The sequence below is a fragment of the Mesoplodon bidens genome, assembly GCF_964165515.1.
Source record: "Mesoplodon bidens genome assembly, chromosome: 11".
In the NCBI taxonomy this organism is placed as follows: Eukaryota; Metazoa; Chordata; class Mammalia; order Artiodactyla; family Ziphiidae; genus Mesoplodon; species Mesoplodon bidens.
The window spans coordinates 35496549-35514689 of record NC_138167.1 but is presented as its reverse complement, the minus strand read 5'-3'; the positions used below and the strand labels follow the sequence as shown (position 1 = coordinate 35514689).

At 39.7% G+C, this 18141-nt stretch overlaps 1 protein-coding gene across 1 annotated transcript in view; it reads right to left on the bottom strand.

Annotated features, from left to right (window-relative positions):
• Positions 1-18141, bottom strand: part of GNS (glucosamine (N-acetyl)-6-sulfatase) — a 53339-nt gene that overhangs the window by 32670 nt on the left and 2528 nt on the right. The window contains exons 2-7 of the mRNA XM_081250294.1: positions 10391-10450; positions 7085-7291; positions 5128-5193; positions 4595-4693; positions 2899-3066; positions 1180-1262 (exon numbers count right to left, since the gene is read on the bottom strand). Of these exons, the coding sequence (XP_081106420.1) occupies positions 1180-1262; positions 2899-3066; positions 4595-4693; positions 5128-5193; positions 7085-7291; positions 10391-10450 (683 nt within the window). The remainder of the gene's footprint in view (positions 1-1179; positions 1263-2898; positions 3067-4594; positions 4694-5127; positions 5194-7084; positions 7292-10390; positions 10451-18141) is intronic.

Below are 18141 nucleotides of genomic sequence, written 5' to 3'. Positions count from 1 at the left end.
TTAACCGATTCTACAGAAATAAATGAGGCTTTTTATAACCAGTTAGCTTTATTATTTATCGTGGCTGGTGATGAGAATAAAAGACTATTGGAAGGGAAAGATGTCAACTCAGCACTGGCTGATAGAGATGAATTCAGATAGACCTAGCTACAACAATGTTTAATGGTCGAACTAGGGGTCAGCAAACGATAGCCATGGGCCAAAGCTTGACCACTGTCTGTGTTTTTGTTTTTAACTGCGGTACAAAACACATAACATAAAATTTACTGTTTTAACAATTTTTAAGTGTACAGGTCAGTAGCGTTAAGTATATTCACATAGTGGAACAGATCTCCAGAACCTTTTCACCTTGCAAATCTGAAACTCTACGCCCATGAAACAACAACTCGCTGTTTGCTTTATGTATAAAGTTTCATTGTAGGACAGCCATGCTCATTCGTTCTTGTCTTGTCCAGGACTGCTTTGCGCTCCAACAGCAGAGCTGAGCAACAGTGACACAGACTATACCGCCTACAAGCCTGTAATATTTACTATCTGGTCCTTCACAGAAAGTTTGCCAACCCCTGGTCTAAAACTAAATGCACCTTAAGAGAAAGTAAGAATTTCCTGAAAACTAAAAACTGCAAAGGCAAATATTCTGCTCTAGCCTATGCCTTTGGGTCTCAGGCAAATATTGGGGCTAATCTCTCACAAAGCGACCTTTTCTTTAGATATAGAAAATTGTTAAAAAAACCCAAATGGCTCCAATTTGCAATGTTTTAACAGGTCATAAAAACGGACTGTTTAATTAGACCTGAGGTCCAAAGGCCACCTTGTAGCTAAATGTAAAGACCTCTGGGGCTTCCCTGGTGGCGCAGTGGTTGAGAGTCCGCCTGCCGATGCAGGGGACACGGGTTCGTGCCCCGGTCTGGGAAGATCCCACATGCCACGGAGCGGCTGGGCCCGTGAGCCATGGCCGCTGAGCCTGCGCGTCCAGAGCCTGTGCTCCGCAGCGGGAGAGGCCACAACAGTGAGAGGCCTGTGTACCGCCGGGGAAAAAAAAAAAAAAAAAAAAAAAAGACCTCCCATCAGAGTCTCTCCCAACATCTTGCTACCCTCTGATTTTGTGCAGTTCCCTGTTCATGGGCTGCTTCTGAGGGTCCTCAAAGACCACCTAGACTGGAAAGGAGCAGCTCTTACCTTTTCCTAAATGCATTATCTAAAAACTGTATCGAAGAATTAGTCATTGGGGTCTTGGCTTGCCTAATTAACCAGTGCTTGTTCTAAAATTTAAAAGAAAAACAGAAGTTAACACCAAGTCACCACAGTCAAACTACTAGAATAGATAACGAAAAGGATCATTTACTCGAGCAAAAAAAAGAACTAACTGGAGCCTGTTTAAGCAACTTCAGATTTTCCCTCCACCACCCACCCCCACTTCCTTCCCCTGTGTTCGTAAAAAAAACTTTCTGCAAATTATCACTCATTCTTTAGCTTCTTCTCATCACCTCCTTAATGGCAGAAGGCCTGGGCTCCTTTGTTAGCAGCTTTAATAAGAGATTTCGTGCAAGATACTGGAAACTACTAACCAGAAGATTAAATTTATAACTTGGGTCTACCACCCAAACTATAAAAGGATAAATATCCACTTTACCTTCCTCGAAGTTTTGCCTAATAAGTCATCATTCCATGGCCCTCTATTTTTCCTACCTAAGAGAGTGATCATCCTTGGACCTTGGGAAAAATTTCATCATAGCAATTTCCTAAAACTTCAAGTCCAAATCTAGAGGATTCTTCTCATATAAATAAAAAAGTCACAGTTAAAAAAAAAACAAAACATTGCCAAATACCATTTATTCTCTCCTCCCCATTCATAAAACCCTAAGCTGCCATCTTGCAAACTGTGATCCTCAAAGCCTTCCTTAGTTAGCATGCTTGACAAATGCTACAGAGCATCTCTTCCTGTTGCAAATTCATGTCAGAACACGAATAACTGAGAAATCCTGTAGCAGAGTGACTTCTTTAACCTGAAGTTTCTAACCTTACTTAGTCATGGGAACTTCTATGAACTTCTTTTGGAACACAGAGAGAATGGCACTCAGGTTTCAAACTCGGTTCACTCATCTTTAATGTCATCCATGGCAAGCACATGCCTACAATGTGCCAGGCAACATGCTAGACGCTTCTGTGTATTTTAATCCATACAAGAGTTGCAGGAGAGGTTAGGATCCCCGACTTTAGAGAGAAAAATGCAAATTAAGCATCTTGCTCATGGTCAGGTGACTTAGCTAGAAAGCGGTAACACGGACTCTAACTCCAAGACTCATTCTTTCTACCACCTTGCAAGCAACTAAGATTTCTGGGTAACAGGCACGAGGCAGTAGAAGCTTTCTGCCTTTGAACTAGCAAACTGCCCACCTCCTGTGCCATGGGAAGGGTAAGTGGCATACGAAGTGACCAGTATTTAGGTCATGGCCTGCTCTGGCTCATTTCTCCATTCAACTTTCCTTCCCAATCACGTTGCACTGTGTCACCCCTCTTCTTCCTATGCCTCGGGCCTGGTAAGGGCCAACCAAAGGAGACTGCTGCAGGCCCAGTTCAGCCCCAAGGGACATGTCTCAGCCACTGCTGGGCAGGAGGAGTGCCAGCACAGAGGTTATCAAAAGAGCCTGTAGTCAGGAAAGATGGCATTTCTTTACCATTCTCCGCTGACTCTCCAGCTGCCAACTGGGTGTGTGGCAGGAACCTTATCTGACTTCTGAAGCTAGTGTATACTACCTAGTATATTAGCGACAGGTGCAATTACCTTTAAAAGATTTAGAAGGAAGACCAACTATATGATTCAAAGGCTCCCTGACAAGTATATTACACAATTAATCACATCGAGCATGGCTTAATGCAAGGGTTAGGGGAAGCTACCGTTCCATGGATGTTGAAGTTCTTGTTTCTTGGTGCAAAGACATTCTGGAAGGTGTTCTGGTACTGAGGTGCAGCTGTCCAAGGCGAATGAGGTGCCGGCGTGGAGATCATCATGAAGAATGGCTCAGAGTTGGACTTGTAGTCCAGGAAGTCCAAGGAGACATTGGCCTGACGTATACAAAGATTTGTCATTGCTTACCCTACCTCACAGTTGAGGACTTGATAGATACCTGTTCTCTGGTGAACAGGGGTACAGGGCCCTATTAGCTTTCCACCAATCCTAGCATACAATCTATGTCACAGTCACTTGCAAGTGTGTTGCTGGAACAGATCGTTTGGCTTTCAGGCAAACACAATAAAAAATTGAAAAGCACACCATCGAAGAAAGCAATTAGGATTTTGATGATTTTACATGACCCCAAAATTGTTATGCCTCCCATAAGGAAAAAAAATAGTAATTTGGCCATTTTAATATTAACTTATATTAATGTAGCTTAGAGTATATACATTTATGCAGCTTAGAGTATATGCATTTGATGCTTTAAAGAACATAAAAAGAGAGTCAACCTAATTCACAACAGTGGGAAAAGTGAATTGTTACTGTAATTTTACAAAAATATGTAGAGAGTAGATATCCTAAGTTGTGCCAGCTGAAGTAGCTAAACTAAATGAATAATATTAAGTCCAAATACACCACACCAGGGTTTTAATTTATATGGACTTAAAATTTTTCATTTGCTTCTCTGGAGATACTTTATAAAAATGAAAGCTTCCCACATACATGCTGTGTTTTTAATTTTCTAGTTGATTTACATCTTCATTTATTCCCAACACTAAACTCAAAAGATACTATCAATTTCTTATCACCATCCCATCCCCCTACTTTACTCCAGCCCTGTCAAGAAACCCTGTGGTTTCTCCAACCTGCCAGGCACACTCCTGGTTCAACACCCTCACGCTTTTTGTTCCCTTTGCCTGTGGCACTCTTTCCCCTGATCTGTATAGCTCACTCTCATCTCCTTTAGGATTTTGCTTAAATGTTATCTAAGTAACTCCCATCCCCTGCCTTATTTCTCTAACTAATCGCCATCTAACAAGACAACACACATATGGGTAAATAAAATCCTCCACTAAAAGGTTACCGTCCACAGAATCAGGGACTTTGTTTCATTTACTGCTGAACACCTGCTATAATGGGTGCTGGAGTACTTGGTGAATGAATGCCCTATGGGGGCGCTGTCACTAGATACATCTTAGACAGGAAAGGAAGTCCCAAATTCCCGTCCTGATTTCAGTATTTTTTATATATAATATACAATGCCTGAAGAACTCCCCTATCCCTATCCCGCCACCCTCATGATGAAGCTGCCATCTTGTAGCCTGTGAGTAAAACTGGGGTCAAGAGTAGGAACCCCTACAAAGTAAAACCTCTTCAAAGTAATCTCTATAGTCTTAGAGATTAGCCTTTGGAAAAGGGATTTGCTGCTGGAATTTCAAGAACATTAGATCTGACCCTGGCTTAATTACAAAGAAAAACACCCTCAGGAGTTTTTAATCAGTTGGAAATATCATTTGGCGGTTAGACCACGTTATTATTCATGTTACCCAATATTCACAAATACAAGTAAAGATTTTCTAGGCAGAGACTTTAATTAAACATGAGCTAAAGTGCAAGGAGAGAGCTTCAGTAACTCACCAAAACATCTGTCAGGTAGTCCACACTGTAGTTTTCACCATGCTTCCGTGCCTTCCCATTGATAGAGAGGGTATAATTATAGTATTTAGAATTCTTTTCCTATTAAAGAGAGGAAAGTAAGATTTTTTGTGAGGTCAGCACACAAAATGAAAATTGGAAACCATGCTGCGCTAAACTGTACTCTGTTTAAATAGTGATAAGACAAAAAAAAAGGCAATTGCTCAAGTCAATATTGAATTGGACTTTATGACTAGGGTTTTATTAACTACTAGCATAGTTTCAATAATATGTCCTAGTTTAAAAAGCCAGAAATGGATCCGGTAGAACAGCAAAATATGTTGCTAAACCTTGTGGAATGCAAGAAAAGTATCCCACAAACAGGGTGACTCACAAATCAACAGACTTTCTTTTAAGGAGACAAAATGGTCAATCATAAAAGCAAACCAAATCATGTCAACATCAGAGCTACAGCAGAAAGTAAACAGCATCTGTAGGGCTGTGCAGAATTATCACTGACTTCATTAATCACTCACCAAGGCATACCAGTAACTCCAGCCTAGAGGAACGTGTGCTAGTCCACCTGCATCTGGGGCTCCATACTGGAAAGCAAAACAAGCAGCGCATTAGAAGTCCTTAGGACATGACCAGACCAGAAGGAAACAGGAAACTTTCAGAATCTTTTTAGATCAGTGCCTGAAACATGGTAGGTGCTCAATTTCCTCAAACACATAACAGTCAAAAAGTAAAGAACACTATCGTCCTAGGAACTTCTGAAGCAGGAGTTGGCAAACTATGGCTGGCAGGCCAAATCCAGCCTGCCTACTGTTCTGTGTGGCCAGCAAGCTAAGAATTTTCTTCCAAACATTAAAAAATATAAACACCAATCAAAATCAACTATACTTGAATTAAAAAAAACAATCAAAAGAGGAATATTTCTGTGACAAGTTGCATGAGACTGAAATTTCAGTCACGGTGAAGCTTTACTGGAACACAGGCACACTCATTGGTTTATGTAAGTCTGTGGCTGCTTTCCTGCTACAACAGCAGAACTGTATAGTCACTATAGAGACATATGGCCTGCAAAGCCTGAAATATTTACTTCTGGCCCTTTACAGGGAAAGGCCACAAAGCTTAGGCCACATGGCTCATTTGCTGAGCTACTGATGGCCTAGACTGAATGGTCCAGCCAACCTTGTGGCTAACAGCCCAAATCATCAGACTACAAGCTACCAGCCTATCACTTCAGCTGTCCTGCTGGTGAAGTCTACTTTTGGACTCAATTTATCTGATGAGATGAATTAAGTGAAGAGACCACAGAATCATCCCATTTTATCTCGACAAGGCTTAATACTGCCCATTTAAGGCAGTGCATCTAAGAACTAAATTTTTGTTTGTTTGTTTTTTTGGCTGTGTCTACGACATGTGGGATCTTAGTTCCCCAACCAGGGATCGAACCCGTGCCCCCTGCATTGGAAGCGTAGAATCTTAACCACTGGACCGCCAGGGAAGTCCCCTAAGTCTTTGTATTTTGAAGAATTTCTAATTTTGTATACGTTAGATGATCTTCAACATGCAAAGTAGTGTAAGGTCTCTTTATGACCTATAGCTTTAACCCATCACACTGCTCATGATTCTTTTCAAACTGACTCATTTTTCATCAAACCCACAAGGCTGCAAATCCCCCAACTGTTGCGGGGAGGGGGAGAATTAACAAAATTCAGATCAGATATTACGATCTCTAGCAACCACAGATAAACTACATAAGAAAACGTGCATCTTCTCTTTGTCCTGAATCCCCAGTTTTATTTTAAGAGATAACCCCAAACACTCTCAAACACATTACTTCTTTTAAGCCTGAACTTCGACTAAATGCTAAGGCCAACGTGGTGGACTCGAGGCCCTGAAATCTGGCCTTGGCAGGTCACAGTGAGGCCTCCCTCCATCCAGGCCCTTAAGGCCAGCACACTAACCACTCAGCCACATGCTTCAATGGCCTGAATGTCTCAGGCTTCTGGGTGCTTTTCCTTCATCACTGATCTCTCCACAATCTGCTCTCAGGTTTCAGAAAATGGGTTAACCATTAAGCTGCTATAATTCAGGAAAAGATGCCCAGAGGAAAAAATTCTTCACTCCACTCCTGATAAAAGGGGAAATGGAAACAAAGATACCATGACAACCAAAGGACAAGCAGAATTCTTGAGGAAAAGGGGGAATATGCATCAGACCACAGCAGTCCTAAGACAATTTTTAAACAAATGCTCCAGAGACTATTTAAAGAAAGAATAACCACAGTGCCCAAATCATGTAAATACGTTCATGTAAGTTCTGGTTTAACAGGCAGATTAAGAGAAAACAACATATACCAAAAACCGTTTAACATGACTTGAACGGATGCTAATTAAAAAACAATTAACATGAATCATACTAATTCACATTCAAGAAGCTATTTTTAAAAAGAAAGAAAGGGAATAATTAGATCATTCAACATACCTCATTTAAGTATTTCCCTGCAAAAAAGGTTTGATAACCACACATTGATCTGAGAATTGCTGGGAAAGTATCTGGTTCTTGGATCTTCTGCCAAGACTTACTACTGCAGTTTCCCTCCAAAGTGTTGTTAACGACGTGATGGTTATGTGGGTATTTCCCTGTCAGGATACTGGCTCGGCTCGGACAGCAAAGAGCGCTTGGCACATACTACAAACGGAAGAGAAGCAAAAAAGGCAAAGTTACACAAGACAGACGGATTTCTCATCATTTCTAAAGAGAAAACAAGCTGCTCAATGCTCCGAAGTCAAATTTCTAGTTTCCCATGGAATAGAGGTTTTCTTTATACATGACACATTTCAGAGCTGCTTTAAGTCCCCTAGTGGAGACAGTAAAGCAGATAGAACCCAGAAAACAGATTTCTTTTTCAGCTGGTTTCTTTCTACAGGATAACCTAAAGTTGTTCTAATTTCATCTGCCAAAGAAATATTTACATGCAAGGAATACAGCATGGTGGAAGCTAGGTCTTGAACAAAGATAAAGAATACTACTTGAATCTAATGTGGCAGAGAAGTAGAGGTTCATTTTCAGGCTGATCTGTAGCTTTATACATTTCTTGCATCACTTTATTCACTGGACACAAATTTCTTTCCTACTCTAATTATGTTTCTATTAGCTCCTGTGATCAACGGAATTACCCTATTCAACCCAATATTTGTCTAGGTCTTAATACTCATCACTGACCCACTTTACAGAAGGGTAATAGTAGCTTATACTCGCACCAGCAGGGAGGGAATGCTCATTTGAGCACGCCCTTGCCAGAATTACATATTATCCCTTTGAAATACTTAGCATTTCTTTGGCCTTTCAAACTGGATTTGGCATTTTTAAATACCAGTGAGGGGGCTTCCCTGGTGGCGCGGTGGTTGAGAGTCCGACTGCCGATGCAGGGGACATGGGTTTGTGCCCTGGTCTGGGAAGATCGCACGTGCCGCGGAACGGCTGGGCCCGTGAGCCATGGCCACTGAGCCTGCGCGTCCGGAGCCTGTGCTCCGCAACGGGAGAGGCCACAACAGTGAGAGGCCCGCGTACCGCAAAAAAAAAAAAAAAAAAAAAAAAATACCGCTGAGGATGAATATTCTCCTCATGCGTACTGACCAACTGTGTTCATGTGAAAGGTTTGTTCATGTGCTTTGCACATTTCCCCCTCTTGTTACATAAAATTTGAGTTAAGGAAGGATTCAATCATGTTACAAATACTTCCCTTTTTTTTTTTCATTTTATTTTTCCTTTCCTTTTTGCGGTATGTGGGCCTCTCACTGTTGTGGCCTCTCCCGTTGCGGAGCACAGGCTCCGGACACACAGGCTCAGCGGCCATGGCTCACAGGTCTAGCCGCTCCGCGGCACGTGGGATCCTCCCGGACTGGGGCACGAACCCGTGTCCCCTGCATCGGCAGGCGGACTCTCAACCACTGCGCCACCAGGGAAGCCCCTTCCCATTTTTTACTTTTGTTTTTTGATTTTGTTACATGTTTGACTTTTATAATTTTCACATTGGCAACTCTTTAAATTCTCTCCCTTTTATATTTCCTGACCTATTTTTTGGCCAATGCCACACTGCTCACTGGATCTTCATATTACATTTAGTATCCAGTGGGGAAATCTATTCCTTTAAACATTTTACCTTGATTATTCTAACCTACTTATTATTCCAGATAACTTTGGAATCACTTAATTCAGCCTAAAAAAAATCTTGTTGGGATTCTGATTAGAGTAAGCATTTTATAATCTTGTGTCTTTCCACAGAAAATGATGTGCATATCTATGTATGAAGTATTGGGTTGGCCGAAAAGCTCATTCGGGTTTTTCTGTAACATCATCTGTAATGAACTTTTTGGCCAACCCAATACTTTATCACTCACAAAATTTTGTAACTACATTTATAGGTCTTAACCATTACTGGCCACCACCAGCTATTCCTAGAGTCTATATTTTCCTGCTGTACAAGTGGGATCTTCTCTCCCCCATGTTTCTCTAACTAGTTATATGGAAGAAAGTTACTTCTATTTTTTCATTTCTACCTTACTAAATTCTATTAATTTAAAAAGTTTTCCAACAACTCTATGTTTTCTAGGCAGAAAATCCAGACAAGTGGAAATAACAATTTTTGTCTTTTTCCGGTACTTTTACCTCTGAATTCCACAAGACCTATGCCAACGACTAGACAGTTCAGAAGAACATTAAGTAAGAGATACTGGGCCCTTGTCTCTACCCTAACAGCAGTGCTCTGAGACTTTAACCTTAACTGTAAGTTGTGCTATTTGTTTGAAATATTCGTCATAGTACGGATGTAACAGTTGAATAAGTTACAAGGAAAGGATGCCAACATTTCAGAGGACTTTCAAGCATCCATTGAGATGAGTATCTGATTTTCCTCCTTCTAACCACTGATATGTTGGTGAACAATATAATAACCACCATTATGTAGTGGTACTTACTCTAAGTTAGGCACTGATATAAGTGCTTGCTTTACATGTAACAATCCATTTAACCTCTGAGACAGGGTTTAGTATCCCTATTTACAAATGGGGAAACCAAAGGCCAAAAAGGTTAATAAGTTGCCCAAGGTCGCACAGCTAGGAGAGAGGCAGAGACAACATTCAAAACAGGGTCATCTGGTTCCAGAGTCTGCTCTTAACCACAACACTGTGCTGCTGTTCAATGGATTTCCTGATATTAAGCTGGGCTACCACTGACTTGGTTATGAGCATGGTTCCTGAATTTGATTTGTTAGTATTTTATTTTGGATCTTTGTATTTATGTTTACACATGTACATATACACATATATTTGTATTTACATATATGTACACACACATGTACACAGTTGTTGTTGGGTTTCTTTCATTTTGCTGCTATTATCTTTGTTAGGTTTGGCTATCAGGGTTAATTGGGTTTTGTAGAGTAGCCTGCAAGCTTTTACATGGAACATTTTACACAGTACAAATGTTAACAGTTTCTTACGATCCATTTTCAAACCTCAAACAGTGAAGTTTTAAATAAACTTCTCTAGTTCTGAGTTGTAGATGAGAATGGCTTACAAAATACCTGTAATTAATCTTCAACTGTTAAGAAGTAATATTTCAATTAAACAAATTTATATAACATTAAATAGACTCCTTCCCTCAGATCAGGCATTTAATTAGAAAAAAATCACAGAAATTACAGTAGACTACCCAAAAGAAAGTGTTTCTTCTTAGAACATAAACACAGTTAAAATCTAACAAAATTAAATCAGCTTCAAAACTTACAGCACTGGAGAAAGTCATCCCCATTCCTCCAATGAGAGCCTTGGTTTTCTTTAGTGGTGTCTGTAAAGTAAACAGTTATCTGTTGAACAATTTCTTCCAATAAACTAAAACACACAGAACAAAATTCGTGTTTTTTTGTATCTTACTCTCAACCTTTTATTCCCAAATGATCAGCTCTATCTGACACTAAGGAACAGCTATGTGTCCCATGCGATTCTGGAGATGAACCAAACAAGTTTGGTTACGGTCAGTTATGTCCTGTGCAAAAGTTCAGGGAGTTATAGAACTTGCAGGAAGGGAAAGTTCACAGCTCATGGCATTATTTTAGCAATGTTGATTTCAATGTAATGAAATTTTGGTGCCCTTCTCTTATTTGTCACCAGCTGCCTTACAAACAGGTGGGGCAGATCTACCTCTATTAATTCATCTTTAGAAACAGGATATGGAAAATGATATGAAAGGAGCCTTCCATCCTTTAAAACAGAAATAAAACAACACTTAGGTTCTGAAAGCCAGACAAGGCCCCGACACTAACTTAAATATCAGGCACTCGGTGGTGAAGCCCAGATGCACACTCTTTGACTATAAGCTCATGGCCCTCTGCACTAGACCAACCACCACCTCAGGCAAAGACTTGAACTAAGTGGCAAACACATATACAGAAAACCTTGTCAAGCAAAAGACTAGTCAGAAAATTATTTCATTTATATTCTTGCTTTTTATCTTTTACTCAAAACTTAAGATCCTGACAAGTATAGAGAACAACTAGTTTCAAATCCTAGAGCGAGGATGAAAAGTATGAAGATGGTCACTTAGGTATAAATAGTAACAATAAAAAATACTAACAATCTTTATCGAGATTCCAGACAGCAAGAAAAGATGATGTGAAGAAACTTATTTCAGTTGTATTATGAGTCAGTTCATAACGATTCTCAAGTTCCTGTGAAAGCTGAGACCACACTGAACACAGTTTTAAGTGTATTTTGTTGTGTAATAATTTCTTAAAGACTAATAACACAAATACATAACCATGTTAATAAGGGGGTCATTTTCAATACTGTAAAAAAGTTATCCCCATTGTTTTATACAGATGATAGAAAACCTAAGTAACCCATTAAGCTAGAGAATTCTAACTTATTCAGGAATTTTGAAAACTCATGTGACAAAATTCAACATCCATTTATGATAAAAACTCTCAAAGTGGATATAGAGGGAATGTGCCTCAACATAATAAGGCCATATATAACAAGTCCACAGCTAACATCCTACTCAACAGTGAAAAAATGCACGTTTTTCCTCTAGGATCAGGAATAAGACAAGGATGCCCACTCTTGCCATTTTTATTCAACCTAGCATTGGAAGTCCTAGCCACAGCAATTAGACAAGAAAAAGAAAAGGAATCCAAATTGCAAAGGAAGAACTAAAACTATCACTGTCTGCAGATGACATAAAACTATACATAGAAAATCCTAAAGACATCATCAAAAAACTAGAGCTCATCAATGAATCTGGTAGGGTTGCATGATACAAAGTTGATATACAGTTAATGTCAATACAATTAATATAGTGTTGCACTTCTATACAGTAACCGTGAACTATCAGAAAGAGAAATTAAGGAAACAATCCCATTTAAAATCACATCAAAAAGAATAAAATATCTAGAAATAAACCTACCTAGCAAAGTAAAAGACCTGTACTCAGAAAATTATAAGGGACTGATGAAAGAAATTGGAGATTACACAAATAGATGGCAAGATATACCATGTTCATGGATTAGAAGAATTAATATTGTTAAACTGACCATACTACCCAAGGCAATCTGCACATTCAACACAGTCCCTATCAAAATATCAATGGCATTTTTCACAGTACTAGAACAAATAATTTTAAAATTTGTATGGAAACACAAAACACCCTGAATAGCTAGAATAACCTTGAGAAAGAAGAACAAAGCTGGAGGTATCATGCTCCCTGACTCCAGACTATACTAAAAGCTACAGTAATCAAAGCAGTATGGTGGGACTTCCCTGGTGGCACAGTGGTTAAGAATCTGCCTGCCAATGCAGGGGACACAGGTTTGATCCCTGGTCTGGGAAGATCCCACATGCTGTGGAGCAACTAAGCCCGTGTGCCACAACTACGGAGCCTTCACTCTAGAGCCTGAGAGCCACAACTACTGAGCCTGTGTGTCTCAAGCCTGTGCTCCACAACAAGAGAAGCCACTGCAAGATGCAACTAGAGAAAGCCCATGCACAGCAACAAAGACCCAAAACAGCCAAAAAAAAAAAAAAAAGCAGTATGGTACTGGCACAAAAACAGACACGTAAATCAATGGAACAGAATAGAGAGCCCAGAAATAAACCCATGCACTTATGGTCAATTAATTTACAACAAAGGAGGCAAAAATACACAATGGAAAATAGACAGTCTCTTCATTAAGTGGTGCTGCCAAAACTGGACAGCTTCATGTAAAAGAATGAAATTAGAAAATTTTCTCACACCATATACAAAAATAAACTCAAAATGGCTTAAAGACTTAAATATAAAACATGACAACATAAAACTCCTAGAAGAAAACACAGGTGAAACATTCTCTGACATAAATTGTAGCAATATTTGCTTAGATCAGTCTTCCAAGGCAAAAGAAATAAAAGCAAAAATAAACAAATGGCACCTAATCAAACTTATAAGCTTTGTACAGCAAAGGAAACCATAAACAAAACAAAAAGACAACATGCTGGGAGAAAATATTTGCAAACGTTGCAACCAACAAGGGGTTAATTTCCAAAATACACAAACAGCTTATGTATGTCAATATCAAAAAAAAAAAAAAAAAAAAACCCAAAGAACCCAATCAAAAAATGGGCAGAAGACCTAAATAGACATTTCTCCAAAGACGACATACAGATGGCCAACAGGCACATGAAAACATGCTCAACATCATTAATGATTAGAGAAATATAAATCGAAACTACAATGTGGTATTACTGTATTACCTCACACCAATCAGAATGGCCATCGTCAAAAAGCCTACAAATAATAAATGCTGGAAAGGGTGTGGAGAAAAGGGAACCTTCCTACACTGTTGGTGGGAATGTAAATTGGTGCAGCCACTACAGAAAACAGTATGGAGGTTCCTTAAAAAACTAAAAGTATAGTTATGATATGATCCAGCGATCTCACTCCTCAGCCTGTATCTGGAAAAGACAAAAAACTCTAATTTGAAAAGATACATGCACCCCAATGTACACAGCGGCACTATTTATAATAGCCAAGACATGGAAGCAACCTAAATGTCCATCAACAGATGAACAGATAAAGATGTGGTATACATATATATACAGTGGAATATTACTCAGCTATAAAAAAGAATGGAATTTTGCCATTTGCAGCAACGTGGATGGACCTAAAGATTATCATACTAAGTTAGGTAAGTCAGACAAAGACATATAATATTATATGGTATCACTTTTATGTGGAATCTAGAAAAAATAATACAAATGAACTCATTTACAAAACAGAAACAGACTCACAGACATAGAAAACAAACTTATGGTTAGCAAAGTGGGGGTGTGTGAAGAGATAAATTAGGAGTATGGGAGTATATATAAAACAGATAAAAAACAAGGATTTACTGTATAGCACAGGGAACTATACTCAATTATCTTGTAATAAGCTATAATAGAAAAGAATCTGAAAAAGTATATATATATATTTATGACTAAATTCCTTTGCTGTACACAACATTGTAAATCAACTCTAGCTCAATTAAAGAATTAAAAAAAAGCTTCTGCAGAGCCAAGAAAACCATTAACAAAATGAAAAGGCAACTTATACTGAATGGGAGAAAATATTTGCAAGTCATATATTTAATAAAGGGTTAATATGCAAAATATATAAAAAACTCATACAATTCAATAGCAAAAAAACAGCCAATTAACAAATGGGGAGAGGGGATGTCCCTGGTGGTCCAGTGGTAAAGAATCTGTCTTATAATGCAGGGGACGCAGGTTTGATCCCTGGTCAGGGAGCTAAGATCCCACATGCCACGGGGCAACTAAGCCTGTGCACCACAACTACTGAGCTCATGCGCCTCAACTAGAGAGGCTGCGTGCCACAAACTACAGAGCCCATGCACTCTAGAGCCCGCACACCACAACTACAAAGCCCATGCGCCCTGGAGCCTGTGCACCACAAATAGAGAAGAGAAAACCCAAACACTACAACTAGAGAAGCCCGTGCACTGCAACGAAAGATCCCTCATGCCTCAATGAAGATCCTGTGTGCTGCAACTAAGACCGGACGCAGCCATAAATAAATAAGTAAGTAAGTAAGTAAGTAAATAAATAAATAAATAAAGTCTTAAAACAAAACGGGCAGAGGATCTGAAAAGACATTTTTCTAAAAAAGACATACAAATGGCCAACAGGTAAATGAAAAGATGTTTAACATCACTAATTGTCAGGGAAATGCAAATCAAAACCACAATGAGCCAGCACCTCACACCTGTTAGAAAGGCCGTCATCAAAAAGACAAGAGATAAAAAGTGTTGGTAAGGATGTAGACAATAGGGAACCCTTGTGCAATTGTTGGTGGGAATGTAAACTGGTTCAGCCAGTATGAAAAATCATGTGGGGGTTACTCAAAAAATTAACAATAGAACTACCATATGGTCCAGCAAATCCACTGAGTATTTATCTGAAGAAGATGAAAACAGTAACTCAAAGATATATATACCCCCATGTTCACTGTAGCATTATTTACAATAGCCAAGACAATGGAAACAACCTAAATGTCCATCAATGGATGAATGGAAAGGAAGATGTGGTATATATATACAACGGAATATTACTCAGTCATAAAAAAGAATGAAATATTGCCATTTTGATAACATGGGTAGACTCTGAGGGCATTATGCTAAGTGAATTAAGTCAGAGAAAGACAAATACTGTATAACCTCACTTGTATGTGGAATCTAAAAAAACAAGAAAACCCAAGTTCAGATACGGAGATCGGACTAGTGGTTGCCAGAGACAGGAAGTGGGGGGTGAGGGTGGGTGCAGTGAAATGAGTGAAGGGTGTCCAAAGGTAAAAACTTATAAAGAAGTCATGGGGATGTCATGCACAGCATGGCAACTACAGCTAATAATATTGTATTGCACGTTTGAAAGTGGCTAAGAGAGTAGATCTTAAAAGTTCTCATCACAAGGAAAAAAAATCTGTAACTATACATTATGATGAATGTTCACTATATTTATTGCTGTGATCATTTTGCAATATATACAAATATCACTATGTTGTACACCTGAAACTAACATAATGTTTTTTGTCAATTACACCTCAATAAAAGAAATAAATTTAAAGAAAAAAAAGGTCTTTGATGATTTTCAGTAGATCCACAATAGGTTCCCAGGGGATGCTAGAGATACATAAGGTCTTTGCTAACCTTCAGAAGGAATGTCACCAGCCATGATTTCCCACAAAACATCACTGGGTGCTATGCTCAAGTAAAAAACACTGGGCTGAATGAAACACTGGTTTGATCAAGAATCTGAGTTACAGTGAGTACACGGGCAGGGGAAACAGGAATGCAAAGTATAAATAGGAAGAGGACTATGTGAGCTGATTATAGGGAACAATGGTCAAATTGTCCGGTATTTATGCAAAGCTACTGAAGAATATCTGATTTATAGTAAGACTAAATTGTGTGATTATAACACATTTACTAAACACTTAATGTGTGCCAGGCATTGATCTAGGCAATGGTGGACAAAAGATAGAAGGTCCCTGCCCTCATGATCCTTGTACTCAAACAACAGGTAAACAAACAATTATTTCAGGCAGTGAAGAGTACTATAAACCAGGACCATGTGCTTGCAGGTGATGAGAGGAAAGGGGAAAACTACTTTCAACGGGTAGTCAGGAAAGGCCTCTTTCAGGATGTAACTTCAGTACTGAGAGTCACATGATGAGTCAGCCAGGCAAAGCTCCAGAAGAAGATGCTTTCAGGTTGAGTGAGCAAGTAATATGCTGCCAGAGAAGGAAAGCAACACATGTGAGCGCAGAACAAAGGCCAGCGTGCTAGAAGCAGCAGCACAGTAAGTAAAGGGAAGAATGGGGTAATAAGACAAGGTCAGAGAGGTAGGCAGGATTCAGATGATGACGCAGGGCTGCATAGGAACTCAGATTCTAGTTTAAGTAAGAAATGTATATTAATAACCATAACCTTTATACTGCTAATGCTAGTACAAGTGATAACCATACTCTGTGCTTAATCAAACAAGTCCCAAATAGGAAACCACACTGTACCAAAAAACGTGTATGTGTGTCCATGCTAACCTGAATGATAAAGTGGATCCTTAAGATCTAAGCAAAGATAGTGGCTGGACACGTTAAGGCCAAACTACATTCTTTAAGAAACAGACAGGGCTTCCCTGGTGGCGCAGTTGTTGAGAGTCCGCCTACCAATGCAGGGGACATGGGTTCGTGCCCCGGTCCGGGAGGATCCCACATGCCGCGGAGCGGCGGGGCCCGTGAGCCATGGCCGTTGAGCCTGCGCGTCTGGAGCCTGTGCTCCGCAACGGGAGAGGCCACAACAGCGCGAGGCCCACGTACCGCAAAAAAAAAAAAAAAAAAAAAAGAAACAGACAATCTTACACTTGCATATGACTAATGTGCTACTTTATTCATCTGAAGCAAAAAAAACCCCTAAGGAGTCATCTGCTTTCCTGGGCCCCATATACAGCTGCTCTGAAATAAAGTTTTGACAATTCGGATAATTCTATGGCTAACTTTTTTTTTTTTTTTTTTTTGTGGTATGCGGGCCTCTCACTGCTGTGGCCTCTCGCGTTGCGAAGCACAGGCTCCGGATGCGCAGGCTCAGCAGCCATGGCTCAAGGGCCCAGCCGCTCCGCGGCATGTGGGATCCTCCCGGACCGGGGCACGAACCCGTATCCCCTGCATCGGCAGGCGGACTCTCAACCACTGCGCCACCAGGGAAGCCCTATGGCTAACTTTTAACAATGAAAGATCACTTTGCCTTAAGCAAAGACATGATGTATTCATTCTTTCCCTACATCTCCTTCCCTCACTTCCTTGAGGTTTTGACCAAGTGTCAGTTTTTCTAGAGAATGATTTTAAAAATAGCAACCTGTGCTTCAGTGTAGAACAGTGTGTCCATCACAACATAACAACATTCAAGTAAAATCAAGAAGCGGATGAACGGTTCCCTGGGCAAAAACGATAAATGGAGTCCCACAGATGAAAGCTACAACAAATACAATGAACTGTTAAAGATGATGCTACCATATAAAAGACTACTTCAAAGATGATCGCAAGATTCCACATCAAACCACAATCATACAAGTGCTATAATCCTTTGACCTGAGTTAGTCTGGGGGACTGATACTGGTTTACTTGCCAACTATGGCAGCAATTCATGATCTTTTTTTGGGTCAGAGACCTCCCTTTCTCCATAAAAATGAAAATAATACACACGAAGTATTATGTGTAAATTAAGGAGTTCCATGTCACCTGAAGAAATCTCTGATCTATGGTGTGACTATGCTGATGTGGGTATGTGGAAGACATCTGGTAAATCAGTATTACCACAGTATTCTAGAATAGGAGAAAAAGCATATAATCTCAGGGCTCTCACACTATAAGACACCGGACTTTGCCCCTTATTATAGCTACTATATGAACCATGGCCAAGTTACTTAACCCCTTCTAAGTTTTAGTTTCTCCTTTTT